At 29.8% G+C, this 24,073-nt stretch overlaps 1 protein-coding gene across 7 annotated transcripts in view; it reads left to right on the forward strand.

The window, feature by feature from the left end:
- The window catches only part of LOC143222750 (ral GTPase-activating protein subunit alpha-1), a 191,441-nt gene that overhangs the window by 106,157 nt on the left and 61,211 nt on the right, over positions 1-24,073 (forward strand). For 4 of the 7 annotated variants that reach the window (XM_076449694.1, XM_076449687.1, XM_076449691.1 and 1 more), the window contains exons 21-29: positions 3,798-3,821; positions 7,923-8,119; positions 8,416-8,514; positions 12,866-13,021; positions 13,649-13,780; positions 14,181-14,306; positions 14,519-14,577; positions 19,319-19,427; positions 21,540-21,584. In XM_076449694.1, the coding sequence (XP_076305809.1) occupies positions 3,798-3,821; positions 7,923-8,119; positions 8,416-8,514; positions 12,866-13,021; positions 13,649-13,780; positions 14,181-14,306; positions 14,519-14,577; positions 19,319-19,427; positions 21,540-21,584 (947 nt within the window). The remainder of the gene's footprint in view (positions 1-3,797; positions 3,822-7,922; positions 8,120-8,415; positions 8,515-12,865; positions 13,022-13,648; positions 13,781-14,180; positions 14,307-14,518; positions 14,578-19,318; positions 19,428-21,539; positions 21,585-24,073) is intronic. The other 3 variants (XM_076449689.1, XM_076449688.1, XM_076449690.1) reach the window with 3 other exon arrangements.

Here is a 24,073-nt window from a genome sequence, read left to right on the forward strand (position 1 = left end):
AACTAGTATCATTGGTTAATTGACTGACTTTAATGATGAAGATAGAATTTATCTTTGTGACCATGACCATTTTATAGTAAGAGAAGGCTAGCAAGGACGTACTTGGGGTCTTAGCTTTGATTACTTTTTATTAGTTTTATCAAGTTGGTAGTTTGTGATAACTGTGATTTAAATGTGTTGCATATTCTTGAAGGACTATGAAGAATGGATGTAGGGAAAATAGGAAAATATTCTGTTTTTTTCCTTGATTAGAAGAAATTGTGAGGCATGAAACACAAGTGTGACAAATTTTTTCCAAGTTTTCCACGTTTTTCTTTCACTTGAGTGATCTAATTTATTTTCAGTGGTGATTATCAATTGTACTTAAAATGCCTGTAACCTTTTTATACGTTTTATTAGTAGACATTTTTAGATCGTAAATAAACCGATGTTTATTACCATTTATTGGGACAATAAGTATAGGTCAAATTACATCCACTTTTCATTAATAGTTACATTACTGCATTAGTCAACAGCCACTTTATTTCACTTTGATTTGAATGAATGTTAAGACGTATAACACAAATTATGTTTTGATGTTTTTAACCTTTGATTTTACTTGATCCAGTGGAGAAAATGCTTTTCATTATGGTCATATTTGAAAATATTTTTGTTTGTTGCTTTACTCTTTTGACCTCTATCTTCTATGTCTTCTTACAGTATCAGTTTCTTGTTTTTTTCCCATTATTTTCTTATCCTATCATTTGTTTTTTTTATATAGCTTTAATACGAACTTTATGTATGTATACAAGGTTTTACCTTGAAAGGGTTAAAGATGGGAATTTATGTTATTCATATAATTTATCAAGACCTTATGTTTGATATCTTTATCTGTGATGGTGTAGTTGTGTATAGTAAAGTGTAAAACTTTAATACAAAATTGAGGAAAAACAAGACAATTATACAAGTCACAAATATGTCTTTATTAATGGCCATGCATTTGCAAGATAAATTTACTCTAATCCTGCCTTAAAGAATTTCAAGTGTTGTGGCTGTTGAGAATTCCATCTTGTTTAGAATATGAGTGGGAATATAATATGTTAGTAATTCAGTTTGATAAGTATGATGTGCAAACTCAACAAATGCTTAGGCTTACTGTGTTAGCTAGCTATGGTTAACATTGTTGAATTACAAGTAGCTAGTTGCACAGTGCAATGTGTGATTTATAGAATACTAGTGTATAGCCCTTCAGAAATAATTGGGCAAATAGTAAAACCCCTACCCTCACCCTATAGTGTACTATAACCTCATTTTTCATAGCTAAATGATAGCAATTGAAATGTTCTATCTAGATATATGTACCTTTGGTTTTACAACTCCTCTTATTTTGAGAAACGAAGTGTGATGTGATATACATAGGCTTTTGTATAGGTTAGTTAACCATATGCTATAATGTGGCATGACCTAATTTATATTTTTGGCACTAGCATACTTTAGAAATTATGTGAAAAAATACCAGTAGTGTTATTGTTTGGCAATAGAATGTTCACCTTATGCCATGGCAATGTGTGTGTCAAAGAGTTGCTGGTTAGAGAGTGTGTGTGACTAATTTTCTTCAATCATGGTCAAGTAATCAGACATGTTTGGGTTGAATTTTGTTGATAGAAATTAGGTTTTAAACTTCTCTACTGAGGAATTTTGTCTGGTTGTTCTCAAAGACAAAGAAATAAACAGGATAGAGATATATAAAAGTTATATATAATTCTTAGATCAAAGATCATTAGGGGTTAGGAGGGGCAAAAATCTTATAAAGCACTTTGTGATGATAAGAAAAACTTACTTGTAAAGAATTATATATTTAAAAATGGCTGGTATGGCACTAGTGCTTTCTCTACCCATACCAGCCATTTTTAAATATATATGATTATAAAGCACTTGTTCTCTTTGTATACAAGGCTGATCTTTATCACAGTTGAACTAATTAGTAAGTGGATAGAGAAGCCTGAAATTTGTTCTTGACTTGTGAGGTTATAAGAGGTCAAATCCTTGAAACCTTTAAAATACTTCCCTTCCTGGGATTTTATTTGATTCTACTCAGAGTTAGACAGATTAGTAAGTGGAGAGAGGTGCCTAAAAGTTGTACAGATTTTTCAAGTCAAATGTCATTTAGAGTCAGGAGAGGGCCAAAAACAAGGAATCTTTTAAAGGTTACAGAGCAGCTTAGATCAGCATGATACTTTTTTTTTAATCTTAAGAATGATGTATTGTTGCTTCAAAAGTTTCATTGGCTAAAGTTAATACTTGCCTACCTGGAAAACATAACCTAGAAGGATAGGTCACCTTCTCAGGCCCCTATTAAAAAGATTAATGCCACATTTAATAAACTAATTGGGAAACTCATTTCTATTCTGTTATAATTAATGTGTACTGTGGCCTTAGTGTCCTCCAGTGAATGTTTTGTGGCCTTGATGCCCTTGAAAATAAGAGGAAACCCAACTCCAAATGACTGTGCCATAAAAGTTGTGAATTTCTGGGCCTGTGTGAGTATACGTAATTCACATGGAATTAAGACGTATTTTCCGTAGCACTTGGATATTACAATATATACATTTTCTCAATTCAATTTCTGAAAAAAAAATGTATGTCTTTCCAAAGTACTTGGGTATTCAATCATATATTCTAAATTCACCGTTGAAAAAGGGAAACCTGTGTCTTTTTTAAAGACTTGAATTTTTGTAGTTTGTTTCTTTTTCAGTGATTTTTTCTGTGCTTTTTATACTGTGTGATTTTTTTAGTGTTATCAATTCTAGGAATTTATGAATGAAAGCAAAAGATAATAGGTTGTTATAATGCCATTCTCATTACATCCATTTTCAGTGCTGTTGAAACCTTTTGTCCAGTATCAGGTCTCATCAGGCTAGCTGGGGTACAATGTAGTAGTAATGGTAGTTTAGGTAGTATATAATATAATATAATTTACAAACCAAATTTGTAGTGTAATAGTTGGCAACAATGTATTATATATTTACTTTTAACACCAATTATTTATTTAAATTCACTATTATTCATAAAAATTAATTTTACAGTTGTTCATGAGAATTGGTTGGTGAAACAAAAAATTAGTCTTTGTCCCTGCAGTGGGTCAAACAACCACAGCACTGATGGGAGATTACTGTAATAATTCTGTGAAATTAGGAGTGAAAGCAAAGGAGTATATGTTGTTATATTGTAATGACACTACATCTTCTATGTCTAGTGCTGATGAAACCTTTTGTCCCATACCAGGGCTCATCAGACCTGCTGAGATATGATAGGCATTATATTTTCAGTGTTTTAATTATAGAAATTATATATTTTTATTGTATTGAAATGCTTTATAAAGTCATTCAAGAGATATCAAAGAACCTCAGATAAGGTACAGATATTTGTGTAAATATTTTACTTACATCATGTACTTAAATTTGATTTATCTTGTGTAATTTTGGAAATTAATGTAAACTTTTAAGTTATAAAATGCTCAGATGATTAAATACTATACATTTCAAGTTGTGAGCATTACAAAATCATTGTAAAACTTTTGAAAAGTGGAATTTTAATTTGATTATAAACAATAGAAATATTTGACCTGTTTATAATTTACTAATACAATAATGATTATGACGTTACATTGCTTTAGATTTGATCTTTTTTAGTGTTTGATTTAGCTGCAGTGTAACTGTCCTTTATTTCAGATGGTTAATAATCACACTTAATATCTTAAAATATTTTATGACTTTTTTTTTTTGCTACATTCCTCTCTTTGCTCATACCTTTTCTAGGCCTTTCTGAGAAAAAAAAGAAAGGTGGGTTTTACTTTATTCAGCTCACTGGATAAATGGTTGTGTTTGCTTTGGAAAATGTAATGAAATGTTTATGTTTACATCTTTTCCACTGATAACACTAGGCAACAGAAAAATTTTCTTTGCTTTTTGAAACATTGGTGCTGTTTCTGAGTAACTTGATGATGCTGATACTAAAAATAATGTTGAAAACTACTAAACACCTCTATTTTTGGATTTGTAATAGGTTTATTCAAAATAGTTTTATATGTCATTAAAATACTTTTTTCTTTACTAACCTTATTTATTTAGTGAAAATTTCATTTAACAATGTTCAAAAACAATACATAGTATCAATTCTAGTTTTAAAAAGCAATGAGTATAATAAGATAATATACTGAAAATACTTTCAGTTTGTGTTCATAATGTTTCATCCTGGTTTTATTGTGATGGACAGGTCAGTAAGCTAGTCATTGGAGCTTCAACTATTACTACCATTCCCAATTTATTTATATTAAATCAAGGAATACAGTGGCAAGTGGAGTACACAAGCACTAACTCATGGAAGTTTACAGTTAAAGTAAAGAATCTGACTCTGAAACTATAATTCAAATACTGGAATGCTTTTAGTATACTTTGTCACGATATTTTGTTACAATGAACTTGTTCAAATTCCTTGGAATAAACTAACAAACTTGTCTAATGTAACTAATAAATGTTCTCTAATTATACTTCCATTAATCTTTACTAAATTGTTTCACTATATTGATTCTACAGTATCTTAACTATGTTATTTGATTATGGGAAAAATGGCAAGAAGTTATTTGGAGAGAGTTTAGGTGAGAAATGTTGGGCAAGCCTGTCATAAGGGTAGTCACAGTTCTTCTATAGGCCTCGAAGACTCTTCAATTGTTAGCACTTAGTATCTTCTCTGCTCGTTTATCTCTGTCTTGCTCTTCATTCTGTGCTTTCCTTATCTCTTTCTTTCTTCTTTTTTTTTTCTTTTTTAGCTTCAACCATGAATTTTTATAGAAAATCTTTCTGATATACTAATGATCTTCCAAATAGTGTACACAACTATCCACAAGTAGATCTGACACCTAATTGGTTGTTTTTTTTATCATTTCATAATTCTCAAACATTATCTCTAACATTGATTATAGATAAAGTCTGTAAATCGACAGTCTTTTTACTTCTATTCTTACATACATTTTGTATATGGATAGTACATCAGTGCTCTGACTTATTCGTTTCTTGGCAACTTCATGCGAGATAATATAAACATTTCCCATAACTTTCCAACTGCTATAGTGGTGCAAGTCTGTGGATAATGATCTAATTTTCAGTCTACATAATGAGGCTTTCATAACCTTTCTCTTGATTTCAGCAGCATTGTTTTCTAGATGTACTAAGAAACATTTTTATTTATCTTATTTTTCTTCTTGGTTAATTGTCTTTATATAATAATTTGTTATGCCTTGTATCACACTTCTCCTTACTGCATATAGTTTCTCAATACTTGAAGCATTTGAAATGCCACAAATGCTTTAATTTTTTAATTTTTGTTACAAAATATCTATCTTTTTATGCCTTTTGTATATGTTTTAACTTTCATGTGTGAGAACAAATATTAATTTCCTGTCATTGCAGGATTCCATTGTGGAAATATTATGGTAGGAAACACTACCATGCTTTTTGCTTACTGTACTTAAATCATTTGGAAAGAGATCTAAATGGGAGTGTAATAAGTCCATTTTCCTGTCATTCTCTACCATATCATTAATCATTACTGCATAGTTTTCTTTCTCTGATTTTGTAAGAAACTTTTGACAGCCAGGCAGCAAGTTCTTTCTGATTGATTACTTTTTCAAAATCATCATCCATCAGCTCTTCCTAAATCTTTACCTGAAACCATTACCATCTTTGTTAATTCCTTTTATAAAATTCTTCATGAGTTTCAGTTTAATATGAAGTGGGACCAGAAACACATTTTGAGGATTCACTAAAGGTTGATACCAGATATACTAGATATTCTATTTCCCCATTATGTAATTTTTCCTCATCTGCCATTCATTTCTTGATATGATTTTTACGGTCTCAGCTGTCTCAGAGATACAAAAGCAACATTATTTGGTATATCCACACTGCAGGCCTAGCAGGAGTGCAGTAACTTTTAGATCAACACATATGTTCTATTTATGACAATTATATTTTTATATTTAATAACCTTAAGTATAGTGTGCATGCTTTGGTAGTATTAGCAAGAAGAATTGGTGTTCCATTGTGCAAAAGTACAGATTTTGAACCAACTTTAGATGTGTCAATAAAAAAAGTCTCCATTCTTGAGGTTGATGTTCAGTAGCTAATTCTTCCATTATTGCATCAGTGTTTGTAAGAAACAAAATATTTTGTATTATTGTAAAAGCAATTAAAATGTAAGAATAGGGTTCCTTTCAGGTTAGTTAAGATTAAATTAGGTAAAATAAATAATATAATAAAACTATTTTGCTTGGCACATACACGAGCAGCTTGTAGTAACTCATGGGTAATGTAATTTGATAGTGTAATGTTAACCTGTATGTTCCCTGAGTGAGTTATAACTTTTAATGGTGTGAATAGTAGTTAGACACAGTTCAAAGGACAGTATAACAATAAAGTTTAATTACAAATAGATGTATTCTATTACTAGCTTAAAGATACTTAGAATAAATGTATGTAGTTTATGGTACAATTTGAAGTCATTCTAGAATGAAAAAAGGATAATTCATATTTATTTTTACTTATTTTTCTTTTGATGTTAATGAGGTCAGTCGGATTGAAAGATCCTGTATAGAGATATGATAGAGAAAACAGACAAAATATAAAGTTTTATTGAAAACAAACATTTGAAATCTATTTAGAAGGTTTTAGGGAATACACAAAGGAAATTTAAGATTTCTGGAATAATACAAATATTTTTTCTTAAAATGAAAATCACTTTGGACTTAGACTATTCAAAACAAATATTCAATATATTCATGGACAAATCTTGATTTTAGTTTATTAAAATACTTCTCTAAAAATATGATTTTGGATATGTGAAAGACTTATAATGTTAACTAAAAGACTGCCAAATTTTGTAAAGGTATACACACTATATTGAAAGATAGAAATATTAAATCTATTATGACTTTAAACAATACAAAGAAGTCATGTGACCAGTCAGATTGAACCCATGTTGAGATAGTTAAACTGTCTAAGTAAATTTATTTCACAGCATAAATTTATTGTATTGAGTTGATTGAGATATTACAAAACTGAAAATCTGGAAGTGATTGACAAATTCTGACTACATTTTGAAATCAGCACCATCAAATTACCTTAAGTTACTTGAGTGTTTTTCAGTAGCAAATTTTTTGTTGCCCAGTGCAATAAGTTATTTTCATATTACTGTTTTATTCTTTGCTTTCTCAAAACTTAATTTATATTTGGAGGAAAGAAACTTGGGTTTGCTTACAATATATTAATTAGTGTAACTTTTGAATATATTTTGTGCATAATTTATAGTTAAAAAAAGAGTATATCATATAACACATTTTGACTTGGAACAATCATTTTCTGCCATTATAAATTAACTGGTATGTCTTATTACTTATTTGAACAATATTTTCTGTTTCAGACTCAGGAAGTGGTAGTTTTTTGATTGAACAAGTTTCATTTGAAAGATGCAATGAAAGGATGATAATTATATAATTTTTTAAGTGTCACAATCTGTGTTTTTGTGTGTATCATTTCTCAGAAGTTATCAAATTAAGATATAATATATATAATAAGATATAATAAGTTGAAGCATTTTAAAATTAATCCATATTAAATGTTTTTGGTGTGGAAGCTACATTCTAGAAAATCACAATAACTTTTAAACAGTTTTAAATTTGTCATTGATGTATAATATAATTAAACATTTATAAGAAGGAGAAACAAATATGGAAAAGCATAACAAAGATATACTGTCCATTTCTTTTTAAAGTTTAATAACTTGTTTGATAATTGTTTTTAGACTTTTAAGATATTGTTAAAAGGAAATTATTTACATTTTATGCATATATCAATATATTTATGTAAATATAAATGTGTATGTTTTAGAGCTTGGTGCTGCAGTTGGTCAAGATGTTCGAAGTGTGATGGCAGGAGGAACAAAAACAGGATGGCTTCCTGATGTAGCAGTTGTCTTATGGAAGCGGATGTTGGGTGCCTTAGGAAATATTAACCAAATCAAAGATCCTGCTATTCATGCTCAAGTTCTTGATTATCTAATTCAACTATCAGATACTTTAATTAAAGTAGGTATTTTTGAACTTTTGGTCCTTATTGACAAAAATGTGTAAATAGGAAACAAAATATTTCACTTTGCTCACCTAGCGACATTAATTACTTGACAGGTACCATATGAACACAAGCAAACTTGTGTTTTACTCTCTGTACTATTTACATATAATGAAACAGTTTGTAATGAAGATGAGCATTGTATTTATTAAACCTTGCAATTTTTTTTGTAATTTAATGAAGCATGCATCAGTTTTACATTCAAATAAATGCAAGAATTTTGTTGTATATAAAAGCTTTTTTATCTTTTTAGATAAGAGAGAATCTTGGTGTGACAGTTGACAATCAGTCTAGCCCTCCTCCTCCAGAATTGGTCCCTCCTTTACACTTAATAGTTCCATGGTTATTTGAGGTAAGATACTTACCCCAAAGCATGTAAAATTATAATTGGTGTTTTTTTCATATATAGGTAGCATTAAAAAAATTAGGTCAGAAAAAAAATCCAGTAAACCTGTAGTTAATCTTTGATTTTAAGTTTTTTATGTTCAGATATTTTATTTTCAATAAGTTGCTGATAGAAAATGGAGAGATTGATGTTTGTAAAGATATGTAACAAACATAGTATGGCCAAAAATTATTTCCCTTAAAGTTGTTACACAATACATTTAAATAACTTATTGTTATATTATAATCCAAAGTATAATTAAATAAAGTTTGTTTTGAGAAGTTAATTATCTGCTAAACCATGGAAAATTATATCTATAACACAAGTTAATTTTAGGTGGTGTAGGAATAGGTGGGGCAGCTACCCCATGGCCTCTGAGCCCTAGTTTTACCATCTAATTGGGAAGTATAAATGTCAGAAGGATAAGATTTTCATTATAATGGAAGATAATTTTTTATTAATTTTAATACCAAACACTTTTTATATAGTTTATCACTACTGTGTGAAATGTTTTATTTCTTATGTGTTTATTTTGGCTGAATTAAAATAACTGAAATGTTTTGTTTATACAGCCCATCTTTGAAAACTTATTGGTCATATGTCATATTGTTTGAAAATGTTCACGAAATAGTTTTTTCTGAACTTCTTAACTCTTAATACAGGCTTGGCTGATGTGATTGACCTTGTAACCCTAAAATACCCTTAAGTTTTTATACTGTAACTTTTAAAATGTTTTTATACCTTCATGAAACCTGACAAGCTTTCAATAAGCATTACAAGTCCTTTTGTACACAAAAAAATCAATTTTGTAATTAAGTATTTTAAAAAGAATTTTATTGTGAATATATAGTCAGAGTGTTGATTGCCAAAGTGCTAAATGATTTTCATGTTTAGGTTAAAAATGTTTTTTTCATTTGGAAATTCTCAAATTTTATCTGCTTAATCTCTTAAGTCTCCTAAATAAATATCAAAAGTTTTTGTCACTGAAACTTTATATATGTTATTTTCTCTACTCTAACTCTGTATGCATTCAGTCAATTTCATTAACATTATAACCACAGAAAAATATGTAGTAAATCTGTATTGTCCTTTTTCTTTCCAGATTGACTGTAAATTGTAATATGAAACTACTACAATTGTTTTACCTAAATAGGTTAAAGATTGTAACAAATTATATTTGTTTATACTCAATTTATTGTTTTATTGCCCTTTGAACCAGGTCTAAATAATAATCTCACCACCCAAATTGTAAATCACTTGACAAATGAGGAGTTCGTGGTACCATGTTGCATGACATAACACATGACCTACTTGTGAGCATGCCTTGTGAAAAAATTTTATTATCTTGCCTAGTAGATTTCTAACTTGTACAGTATGGTTACTTTTATAATAATAATGATTGACTGTAAAAAAAATATATCGTTTTCTTTTGACCTCTTTATTGCTGCTGATAAAATTTTAGCCTACTTTTTAATATTAATAAATAAATTTATTTATTTAAATAATTTATCTAAGAACACAAAATAATAACATGCACAAAGCAGCTAATGTCCTTTGACTAACATAATTTATCCAGCTTTCTAATTATGGCATTAAGAACCTTTAAAAATTTGGCTAATCTCGTCAGTCTAGACACAGCAAGAAAAAAACCTTCAAACTGAAAATGAAATAAAAAATAACTTTTATGGAAAATCATGTAGTATATTACCTAATTTAACAGATAAAAATCTTTGCTTTCTATTGCATATATATAATTTATATTATCAGGGAGGATGTGACAATTGAGTGTGACAAGAGTCTGATTATCTGGTTTATGACTCAATGAACAAATAAGGCTGAAGTCTATAAAAATGACATTTTCATGATTAATGAATAATTTAAGAGGTATGGTGAAGAAATTTGAGAAGAGGAAAGATTTATAGAGCAAATGTTACAATTACCATATTAAGAGAGATTGAGGATTTTGAAAACTATTTTATTATGTGGCCAGCATGGCTAGGTGGATAAGGCATTTGACTTGTAATCTGAGGATCATGAGTCAGGATCCCCATCACCCTAAACATACTCACCCTTTCAGTGGTGAGGGCATTATAATGTGATAGTCAGTCCCACTATTCAATGATAAAAGAGTAGCACAAGAGCTGGCTGTGAGTGGTGGTAACTAGCTGCCTTCCATCTAGTCTTACACTGCTAAATTATGGACGGTTAGTGCAGATAGCTCTGGAGTAGCTTTGTGTGAAATTCAAAAACAAACAAACCATTTTATTATATAACATTAACTTGATTTATGAGATATGCTTGGAGGTTAAGTTTATTTGTATACAATGATGATTAAGTAATTTAATTAAATTCTGAATGTAACTTTTAAAAAAGTTGACATGATCTCTTTGATCTCCTCATAATGATTTCACAGTGCAATGCTGCCACTATATAGACTTGGTTTGAAGAATATCTCAGCTGTTACCAGAGAAGGATACTGATATAATGACATTGTTAAATAAATTAAAACCATTTAGAGAAGTGAGTTTTCAGCATTTTGTATGAAAGCAGAAACACTGCCCGTAACAGACTTTTAAAACACCTTCACAAGCCAATCCATAGCTAAATAATTATCAGTAAATGGAAGGCTATGGTTACAAGAGAGACTCCATTCCAAAAGCGATTGCAATGAAACTGGTATTATCTCTAGTACAATAAACAAGGATTTGAAGTTGGAAAGAGCTCACAATCTTGCTGTTATTTCTCTAAAGTAATGGCTACTGTCATGAACAAGATAAATGAAAAAAAGAATAATCATGGTAACCTTATGTGCTTACATACCTGTAAGTACCCTGAAGTATAGTATTATTAGTGTATTATTGCTGTGATTGACTTAAAAATATTCTTGGAAGCCAACTTTCATGTGTATGGAGAGTATGTGAAAAGTTAAAGATGTGTGGTCTAACACTGAAGTTACTACCCTTTGCAGAAATATGTTACAATGGAAATTATAATATTCAGCAATAGTATGCCATTGTAATCATCAGAATGAGCATGATTAACATTCTAGGTCAGTATCCAATTTGAAATATCAGTTTATAAAAGTTAAAATTCAACGTAATTGTGCAAATATAAATAATTAAAACTCAATGATCAATGTTTTTATTAAGTACACAGTGTTGAAACCTTATTTTGAGACTTATTGCCTCAAAACAGATGCTACATATATCAATATCCAATCATATTATTCTTAGGAATGTAAAATTAAAATCATTGTAAACCATATATACAGAAAGCCATTGGTCATGGGACAACTTAATTTACATGTCTACTTACTGAACTTAAAGAGGATCATGTCATCTGCATACTTTCTAATGTGTCAACCCTCCATTCTTATTTAGGATACAGTATATTATTTTTATAGTTTTTTGATATTTCTAGCCATTGTATCATTTGGTTGAACAAAAATAAGTCCTCCCACTGAATGATATGACTATTATTTTGCACACATGGCAGGTGCAGAATTCTCTTGTATTAAATTATTCTAAATTTTAAATTTCCTTTACTCTGGCCAATGTATACATAACCATATTCACATTCAATTTTGTAAATACCCATTTTCTCCATTAAATTAATTACATTTATAGTTCTGAATAAAATTTGTCAAATATTAAATAAAAGTCATTTTTGTTTTCTTTTTCAAATTTTTGAAAAATCGACATTGATGTGGGGCATATGGCAGAAATGATATTTCCTTTTTATTTACTTTATCAAATCTTGATTTAATTTTACTTTTGAATTATCACAGAAGTATACTATGTGTAAAGTTTGACTAATGCTAAGCATATTAACTCTTGAAGTATTGTAAGAACATGCCATTAGTTTAAAAAATTAGATTGATAAACTTCAGGTATTTAGATTCTTTACTTTACAAATTTAGTATCATGGATGCCATTTTCCTGTTTTATAACTGATCCCCTCAGGTTTTCAGCATGACAGCATTTAATATAGTTTGAGTTGAAGCATAATTTTAAAGTAATTTCTTTAATATCTCTTGACAATATATTATGTTTAATTACAATATACAAACAGTATTTTATCTAATTTTCAATAAATGAAATTATTTTGTATTTCTTCTTTGATTTATTGCTAACAGTATTTTTTAAGCTGCTAACTATATAAAATTTAACCTGTTTACCTTCTATTACTAACAGCACATCAGTATTTGAGTTTCTAAAGAAACCTTCAGGAAATGTATGATCTTGGTAGCAGATACTGTTTTGAAAATACAGACTTCAGATAATTTTTTCATTGTTAAAAATTGTTTTTTTTTTTTCAGACTATTCATCTCCCAGAGCAATATCATCAAGGAAGGTTGCTTGCTTATCGACTGTTATGTGCTTTAACAGTACGAAGGCATGACTTACCATTACCACAAGATTATTTAGTGAAATTTTACCAAACCTTACATCAGGGGCTAATATCAACAGAACAGGTTTATGGATTATTTGCTTATTGATTATTATAAATTAAGCAGGGAGTAATAACTTATTTTTTATTTAGGTGGTATTCATATATCTCACAGTATAAAATAAAAGTTTAATAGCTGAGGTTACAAGACATGTTTGTGTTACATTAAGTTAAAAGCAGACAACAGAAGACTGTTGTACACAAAAGAGATAAAAAAAAAATCATAAACTGTGTAATTTGGTTAATTATTTTCAAATTACTTTTTATACTTGAAGATATTTGCATATGAATATTTTAAGTTCAAATTTAATGTACATATTGAGAAAGAACATTTAAAAAACCCTATGAATATGCCATTACAGTTTATATACTACCTGTACTTGTATAATAATTTATACTTTTTTGTTGAACTTTCATTATACACCATTAAATGATCATTGTACCATTAGTCAGTAATAATAATAATAATAATAATAATAATAAAAAAAATAAAATAAAAAAATACATTACTTGATATTATTATATTTCCCACCTTCTCCATTTTAAAGAAATTAAAATCTGGAAATAGTTGTGGTGTCTATAATGTTGAAGAAAAGCACAGATGTTATGTTATTCAATGTAGATTTAAGTTGCTAACATTGTTTATGAACAGGATGTCATCAACACTATAGTGAAGTACACAGGACCAAAATTATTTTCTATTGGGCTTCCAGGCTGTACCCTACTTTTTATGGATTTCATCCATGCTTGCAACACAATAGTTTCCTCTACAGAATTAAAAGAGGTTTGAGCATTTCATCATCATAAATCAACACGCTATTTCTTTTATTTTAATCATTTTTTTTATCTATATTTTAATTCATATAATATTGTAAGATAAAATCGTAAATAACAGTAATGAAAATATAAGTATGGTAATATCATCTTGTGAGTTTTTGTTACTTTTACAAAGGTGAATTTCTAACATTTTAAAATAAAAATGTATTAATATGTACAATAGATTTTTTTCAGCTTGAAAGTGTTTTGTGTATTATATGTGCTTCTATATGTATGATTCTGGGATATTTTAGAGTGTATGAACTTTCACATAAACTGTAACAAACTTTATTACGTATTTATACTTTGTTTTGTGAAAAAGTAATGTACTATTGTTTTGTGTTTATGGGGATTCCCCTTTTTTTTAGGTACCTAGAACAGAAGCTGTATCTATTCTTGCTTCTCTTCTGTGCTTTCCTAACTTGTACCATGAGATTCCCACTTTGCAGTCCAATTCCACAGATATGAATATCTGGAATAGCAAAGATGCAAAAGTATGTGTTTTAAATGTTTTTGAAACTTAGAGATAGCCTCTCTGTATCAGGTGGATGTAAGGTTTCAGTTTTAAAATTCCATAAATATTTTAGGATATGATAAAAAATTTAATTTTATATCTGGTACAACATTTCTGTCTTGTTATTATATATGTACTGGTAATAAAAGTATATTTTCCCAAAGATAAACTTTTGTATTTTATTCTGTATAGGATCACATCCTTAGTTTTTTAATAAAAGCTGGGAAAAGGGAGCCAGCTGCCTTGGCAAGGTAACATATTCTTTATCTATATCTATCTGTCTCTTGATCTGTCTGCCTTGGCATACAGTCATGTGAAAAAGTTAGGACACCCTATGAAAGCCTGTGTATTTTTGTTACATTTTTGGATATATAGATATTTAATCTCAATTTTAACAATACTGAGAGATTATAGGAATATAACTAAACAATTAAGATTGAAGAAAAGACTTTTCAAGATCTTCTGTAAATGTAATTCTACAAAAATGCATATTCTAACTGAGGAAAAAGTTATGAGACCCCCACATTTATTCCCACTTAAAATGGCTCAACTTACACACAGGTGTATCACATTAGGTGCACATGATTAGAAGATTGTTACTCAGCATTTTGAATGAGGCTTGCCCTATTTAAACCTCAGACATTTAGTTTGGTGTGCTCCTGGCTGTTGAAGTGAGAGTGAGCACCATGGTGAGAGCAAAAGAGCTGTCTGAGGCCTTCAGAAAGAAAATTGTAGCAGCTTATGAGTCTGGTAGGGGATTTAAAAAGATACTAAAAGATTTTAAAATCAGCCTTTCCACTGTCCAGAAAATAGTCAACAAGTGGAGGGCTTTCAAAACAACAGCCAACATACCCAGGTCTGGTCGTCCAAGCAAGTTCACTTCGAGAGCAGATCGCAAGATGCTAAAAGAGGTCTCCAAACACCCTAACATGTCATCACAGGACTTACAGCAGGCTCTGGCTACTGTTGATGTGAAAGTGCATGCCTCTACAATCAGAAAGAGACTGCACAAGTTTAACTTGCATGGGAGGTGTGCAAGGAGGAAACCTTTGCTCTCTTAGACTGAAGTTTGCTAGAGAGAATGTAGACAAAGACCAGGACTTCTGGAATAATGTTCTTTGGACAGATGAGTCCAAAATTGAATTATTTGGACACCAAAACAGAGGACATGTTTGGCGTAAACCAAATACAGCATTCCAGGAAAGAACCTTATACCAGTTGTGAAGCATGGAGGTGGAAGTGTCATTGTTTGGGGCTGCTCTGCTGCAGCACGACCTGGACAACTCACAATCATAGAATCGACCATGAATTCTACTGTATATCGGAGGGTGCTTGAGGATCATGTGAGTCCATCTGTACGAAAATTAAAGCTGAAGTGGAACTGGACCATGCAACATGACAATGACCCAAAACATACCAGTAAATCCACCAAGGACTGGCTGAAAACTAAGAAATGGAGAATCCTGGCATGGCCGAGTCAAAGCCCAGATCTTAATCCCATTGAGATGCTGTGGGGTGACTTGAAACGGGCTGTACATGCAAGAAACCCCTCAAACGTTTCACAGCTGACAGAATTCTGCATTGAGGAGTGGGGCAAACTTTCTTCAGACCAATGTCAGAGACTGGTAGATGGCAACAAGAAGCATCTTACTGCAGTTATTTCAGCCAAAGGGGGTGACACTAGCTATTAGGGAGTAACCTTTTCCTCAGTTAGAATATGCATTTTTGTAGAATTACATTTACAGAAGATCTTGAAAATTCTTTTCTTCAGTTTTAATTGTATAGTTATATTCCTATGATCTCTGAGTATTGTTGAAATTGAGATTAAATATCTTTATATCCAAAAATGTAACTAAAATACACAGGCTTTCATAGGGTGTCCTAACTTTTTCACATGACTGTATGTCCATCCATTTGTGGGTTTTTTATTCATGTACACAGGATTTCATATTTTTGGAAACAACACATTTGCTTGCCAAAAAATGCAAACTGACTTAACCCTTAGACTGTGTTCAAGATTTTTACACATTTTAAAGCATCTTAATAGGAACTTTACAGGTAGTTCTCAAGATTAGTGCATTGAATAAATTACCATAATTCACCAGTACAGTAATTTACTGTACAGATGTAACCATATCTGTTTTACTTTTTTTTTCTTCATATCTTTTTTGCCCAGACACTTGATGCTTTGCAATATCAAAAACTAATCATAACTGGTTTTATGCTAGTAAATTACAGCATTAAAAAAAAAGCAAATTCATTGTTTGTGGTATTTTACAGTTATTTTATCTCTTCTGAAGTATTGAAATTCAGGTTAAAGCACACTGTACAGATCTGTGACATTTTGCTACATTAGGAATAGTAAAATTGTAAATTTTGTGCAGAGATTTCAATCTTTTGTTTCATCATGCTGTCAAATAAGGACACCAACAGCACTTTTTGAATACCTGAATATTTGTTGTATTGTTGTGTTCCAGATAATGTTGAATTGTTTGATACATAGAAGATTGTTCGTGGTAAAGTACTGTTACTGTTTTATGTATAAAATTTCTAATGAAAAAGATAAGTTGTACAGATGATTGAGTATGTTATGTTAAAAAAAATAATTTGAATATGCAACTAAGTAAGTCACTCAAGAACCACAACTGGTATGAAACTGCAGTGTGATGGAATGTACAAGAACTTTTGACATTGTTTGTTGTTTCATAGGTGACAATGGGAAGGGAAGGGTATGTAACAACTCTTTCCAACACAAAATATTCATTCACTCTGATCATAAAGATATGTTCAGACCAAGGATTTATTTCAAAATAAGGATATTAGTTAAACTTAAAAGAAAATTGTTTCAACCTTTGACATAAAGACCATCCAGAAAGAGATATGCAACAAACTGTACTCCAACCATGATAACAAAGTACAGTCTCTTTCCATATGTAAGAATTAACAAATGTGAAGGTCAGTGAAAAAAGTGATTCATATACTTCCAGGCAAACAGTATTGTAACATAATCAAGAAATGTCTGCATTTGGAAAGTAATATAATAAAAATGGTATGTGGCATGTAGTGGGAAAGTTTTGAGGGTATTTATGATGACTACTTGAGATGAGTTACGGATCAAGAGAGTTGATACAAAGGTCAATGTGCAATCTGCTTACTGTAAGAGTAATGCTCTGGTCTCTGTATTACAAAGAAATACCAGTCTTGTATAGAGATGAGACCAACAGTGTAAGGATTCACCAAGATGAGGTTTCAAGTCAGACCTCTCATTCAACTTCTGCATACCTCAAGCAGTTGGGGAATGAAATATGCATACAAGCCAAGTTAGAGAATGCAGAAGCTACAGATTTCTGTTGAACTTGGTGCTGGAAAACTGTTGTCCTAAAAGGATTATGGAAAATATGCTGGGAGGAGTGGTGTACTTAAGATATTACAACTTTTACCATGGAAACTACATTGTAGGACTATTTTAAAGGTCCTTGGTTATAAGATAGAGAATGGCTGGATGTGGAAACGTGTACTGCAGTGACATAATGAGACTCAAAACTAATTTTATTCTAATGCACTCAACCATCTATAAATCCTTTTTTCTTTAAAAATCATGAAGATTTGGCATCTTGCAGACACTTTATTACGGATAATGTACCTTTTTGTGTGTAAAACGTATGTGTATGCATATTTACATATACAATGTATGAGTATGATATCTGAGCTGAATTTAAGGTTTTAATATTAAAATTCACTTACTGTTGCTAAACAAATTAATTGTTTTTTCATCATGTTTAAAGATTAATGTTTTTCATTCTATATCATATAGAATATCCTCTTGTTTAAGGAATTTGAGAAAATTTTAATTGATGTTGATGGAATGTTTCACATTTTAAAAATTAAATAAAATCTATGAATTTATTTAATGTAATGTATTGTAATTTACTTGTATCAGAAACAATAAAACTATTAGTGCTACTTATGACTGACTTCAGATTGGTTGAACATTCACATTACTCTTTAGAAAAATTTTGATTTTTTCTATAGGTTTACTGAAGTTGTTCCAGAAAAAATATTAAGCACATACTTCTTAACTTTCTTGCTACAGGCCTGACTAAGTTTGTGACCATCATAGTCTTCATACTATAGCTTTTAATGTTTTATTTACCTTAATGAAATTTGACTAGTTTTCAAAAACACTACAAGTACCTAAAAACACAGAATAGTAACATATCCTTTAATAACATTTCTGACTTTCTAAATATGTGACAAGAGCCTTTAATAAATGAGCTAAGCTTTTAGTGTTATTTCTGTAAGAATAAAGTTTAAATGTGGAGGCAAAATAGATGCACAGAAAATGACATAGTATAATACACTATTTGGTAGGTAAAAACTGGTTTTCTGTTGGTTATAATAATATAGTACAAAATCCTGGAAACAAAATACTGGAAATTTGTGAAAGAAAGGATATAACAAGTGGGTGTGATTTTCCTTTGAGGTTCCATAGTCAAATAAGATTGAACACTATAAAAATTATGCCTTGCCCAAGTAATATCTGTGTTATAATGAGTAATTTCAGTTAAATTCTGTACGTCTTGTATGTATGGTAAATACATTAAAGAAGAGGGTGACCTAGAGAACAAATGTTACAATTTTCATACTAGGGGCTATTGAGGATTATTTAAAATATTTCCTTATAACATCAATAACTTAGAATTTGTATGACATCAAAACCTGATTTATTAATTATGGTGTGATGCCAAGTGTATTTATATGTATAATGATAAAATAGTTCAATTAAATTTTGAATGAACTGTAATAAAAAGCTGTGAAATGTACACTTTGACCTGGCTGTAGTGAGAGTGTTAAATGCTATCAGTAATTATTTCATTGATCTGTATAAATGATATTTTGCCAAGTTGATTTTATTCTTTTGTTTTTACTTTAATAGGATAGAAAACATTAATGAAATTCTGTTTGAAACTAGTATTTTATTTTTAATTTTAGGTGTGTAGCAATAAGTGCTCTTGGCATCTTCTTGTATGAGGAACTTATGCACAAATTGAGCCATTCTCGTCTTAAAGAAGCTATTCACACACTTCTTTCTGCATTAAGAGTAAGACTTTTTTTTTCTACTGTCTTGAATATTTGTTAATCTGCTGATAGTTTTTATATTTGTGTTTTGGTTTGAAATAAAATATTATAGTTAGCTCAGAGAAAAGGTTTATTATATACATATAACCTTTTTTTATCTTGTATATTTTAATTCAAACAAAAACCTAAAACAAGATTACCAAAAATTATTTAATTTATTTGATAATATAATGGTAAAAAAATAACTGTACTTTAGCTTGTTGCAATTGCAAACAGAAATATGCAAAACTTAAGATATAATTATTAAAATACTCTGATGTGGTTTTGTCAGAAATACATTTTTGTAATGTGAAGAAATAATTATTACTCTGATTTTGTTTCATCCAGGAGGCTGTAATCTGTGATGAGAAACCCTTAGTAAAAGTAGCATAGAAAAAGTATTAAGGTTTTTTCCAACATCTTGAGTTATGCTTTTATCTTTTAGGATTTAGAAGATGTTGCTAATATGTACAGTGAAAATATTTAACCAAAGTACATAATTTTAAGTGGTATAGTTTCTTCATAAAAAAAATTGTAACATTACTTCTATGATTTGTTTAGGTGAGAAATATCTGGAATTTTGCTATGACATTTCTGAAAACTTTTAAAATAGTAACTTTTTTAGGTTTTTTACATTTTTAGTTGTTTGATTAAGGCTCATTTTATATATTTAGTAAGTTTAACTAGTTAAGTTTATTTTATTTTTTTAATATTTATGGTTTTGCTAATTAAAGAAGTTATCTTCTCTAAAATTCAAACATGCAATATGCTTTATAAGCATCACATAACAGTAAAACTTCAGTTCTGTTATGTTTACTAAAAGGTTTTTAAATAGAATTACAGTATTTTTAATTAAATTTTGAATTATATTTTGTGGATGTGCACTTGAGAAAGGGTATAAATATTATAATGTTTAAAATTATTTGATATCAATAATAAAAATTGTAAAGATGAAATTTATTAAAAACGGTTAATAAAATATAGACTAATTCACTCGAACATTTTTTGTATGTTGTCACCAAAAAGGTTTTAAAAATTGCTGTAATAACATGCAACCTGTTAATACCAGAATTGGTAGCACTCTCATGAAGGATGCCACAAAAATGTGATACTGGATTCTTATATGCTATAGAAATCAATGTCTAAACCTTCAGTTTTTGATATACATTAACAAACATAAATATTATGTTGTAATATATATATTATTATTATTGACTTCAAACTTAATTTTTCTTGAACTGTGTAAAAATTTTACCTCCTAATATTTTTTGAATTCTTTGACATAATGGTATACATTCAGTACTCAAAATATACTCTGAAAGACTTGTGTATCTAAACACACACCCACACATGCACATACACATGTAATACACGAATTTTCAGTCACATGCACTAAATTATACATTAGCTACTGCAGTGATATTATAACATTGCTTTTGTTTGACTGCTTGCTTTGGAAATAATATGTAATGTACAATAAAAAATTTTAACTTTTTTTTTCTTTGTTTTTTTAATACAATCATATTAATCATAATTTTAGTTTTTGCCAACATTAATATATTAATCATAATTTTAGTTTTTGGCAACATTAATATATTAATCATAGCCTATATATAGACTGTGATTTCTTTATCACTTCCTATGTGGGAAATACTCTGCATGCTGTGCTGTAAAGTCTTGATGACTAAATGATAAAAACCATGAAACACACAAAAAAATATATATATGAAAAAGCTCAAATACAATTTGAGGCATATGTCATTTCCAACAAAACTGAGATGTCAATGGCATTATAGTGAATGTGTTCACTGTTTAGAAGCAAAATATTAAAACTACATACTAATTGTTTTTGTGTGTTTTGTGGAATAAGGAGTGGGCAAATAGATTCCAGTGTGTTTTAATCTGTTTTTAAATATTTGACTGCTTGTGTTATTTTCTTTATTTTGATTTTTTAATGATCTTTTGATACACTTTTTCTTTTCTTGAATTACACTATTTTTGTTTTTTTTAAGCTTAACCTGCTTTTACTTTCTTGCATGTTCTGGTGTATGGTTCTAGCATGTTTTATCTCTTATTTTAACTTCTTTCTATGAAGCCTTCTACAACTTCATCTAGAGATAACCGCTCTAAACATCACAAGGTATTTTTTGTTTCTCTATTTTGCTGGTTACTAATTTTTTACTGAAAAGTTTTTTTCTTACTATGACAATTATGTCAAAATGTAGACTTGAAGCTGCATTTTGAATTGCTAACTTTGTTAAATAATAAAAAATATATATTATACATTACTCTGTCAAAAGTATCATATTACATAGTTTATTCATCATACTTTACTATAGAACTTGGTAGGTATAAATGCAGAAATTTGGAAAATACCTAAACAAAACAGTTTGAATTCAAGTTCCACCCTCAATGAAATCTTCACCATTTAAACAGCTAATTTTAACTTTTAACCTTCTTGATATGGTTAGATCAATGTGTGAATGTCACAAATTTTCATTTAGTTACATTCAGATTTTAATTAAATTATTTTATTGTCAATGTATAGAAATAAACTTATCAAAAGATAGTTAATAAATTATATTTCAGTGTTATGTATTAATTTCTTGATGTCAAAAGAAAATATTTGAATAAATTCTCAATTTTACTTGTCCATATAACTTGACATTGGTTTACTCTGACTTTGCTCATTTTCTATTTTTTCATCACCCCTTTATGATGTATTGGATTTATCATAAATTGCTTGTTATAGTGTAAATATTACTAACTCAGGGTCTCATTTTTATAGCCTTCAATTATCTTTATTTATGAACAAATAAACCAGATATTTAGATCAACTTGCCATGCTCTCCTATCACATATTCTCTGTCATAAATTGCCAATACTTTTATCTGGCTTTTTCTGTTACATTGTATGTAGTTACTAGAAAAAGTTTAAATTTACAAAATGATAAATAATGCTATCTTGTTTTTTATAGAGATTTATAATTATTTCACATACAAATTGAAAGTTTCTATTGTGGAGTTCAGGTTAAGCAGTTAAGGGAATTATTTTAAGACACTTATGCATTAATTAGAAAACTAGTTAAATTATAATAGTTACAAGTCATTGTTTGCTTTGTGTGTGTTAATGCCAAGGAAAAGACTTAAGTGATAAATTTCTGGTTTTCTATGTATATTCTTATATATGATTATAAAAACAACTAAGATCCATGAGAAAAATATTAAATCAGATAAGATAATTTTTTAAAAATTGCTCCATGAGGTATGCTCATCACTAGCTCTTATGTTAAATCATTCAATACCATAAATTCAGTTCCATAACTACAAATAGATGTAAACTATTATGAACCTTAAGCCATTTAGAATAAATAATTATAGTTTTCTGTTATAATCTGCAATTATTTGAGAAAGGGAAGATTATAATTTTTATTTTTTGTGGTTATTACAAGGTTGCACAAATTAAACTCTTTTGTTTTGTGTTAATTTAGAGAAAATAACAAATAAAATATAAAGTTTTACTCTGTGTCATGACTTCAGTTATAGTTATCACTCTGTTGATGGTCATGAGAAAGGGTTCAAGTGTTAGTTTTGGCTGGGAATGTTTTGGCCACCACTTCTTTCTTTTCTGACATTTTTTGGGATCCTTCTTTCCCAGCAGTAATTGTTCATATTGTTGTGGATTTTGACAATCTTTTACCTTTGTCTTGCACACCTATACCACTCCTGTGGAATCTGCTGGGATTTTCTCAGCTTTTATGGATATGTATTCTCAGGTTTGATACATTTTTCTGTATCCCTAGTTTTGTCTGACTACCTTATTTCTATTGCTTTTCACAATATAGAGTACACACTGTGCATTTTTTTTTCTCATTTGAGGACTTATGCTAGCATACTACATGTGCTTTGGATGATTATTCATTGGCTTACTTTCAGTTTTTTTTATCCATTTTGTCTGTGGGTGTCATTGGTTTGATTTTTTTGCCATTGACATTGTACGTACTCTGTTCATTCCTTCTTCTGTAGTTCCTGATCATGCCTTTTCTTTCCCTGACATCTCATCTCTGTCATCTGATGGGGGAGATTTTTCAGTCAGGCATGTGGACAGTACCTCACATGTTCACCTCTCCCACCATCTTTTGGGTAGCTATTTTTTTTTCCTTGCCTGAATACCTCTTTTCATATTTCACCCTTTATTTAGTTCAGCTGACAAAGTAAATTTGCTTTTTTTTTATTACAGAGGCATGCCACTTTTAGGTATAGGATTTTGCTCAGTAGCAAACATTGCCTACCTAGGTGTGCTACTTATCTGTCCCTACAAAACTCTGCCCTGTAAGACCATCCATAAGTCATACAGGAGTATATTATGTGCTGCCTAGTGACTTAGTTGCTCCTTCTCTGCTCAGTGGGTTCTAAAGGTTGATGTTATGTGGTGTGGTACTGGCTCTGCTCATACCATGGACTGTGATTACTCAGGACATCAACTGGTGATCCATACATTCCAACTTCTGTGAGGTCTTATCTAGGGTATGATGATGATGTGCAAGTTACATGCTGCTATTACAGGCACTCCTTCTCATTGAGGCTGGGCCTGAAAGGTTGATGTTGCTCATGGTACTGTGGCAATGGC

This window comes from Tachypleus tridentatus, chromosome 8 (genome assembly GCF_004210375.1).
Source record: "Tachypleus tridentatus isolate NWPU-2018 chromosome 8, ASM421037v1, whole genome shotgun sequence".
NCBI lineage: Eukaryota > Metazoa > Arthropoda > Merostomata > Xiphosura > Limulidae > Tachypleus > Tachypleus tridentatus.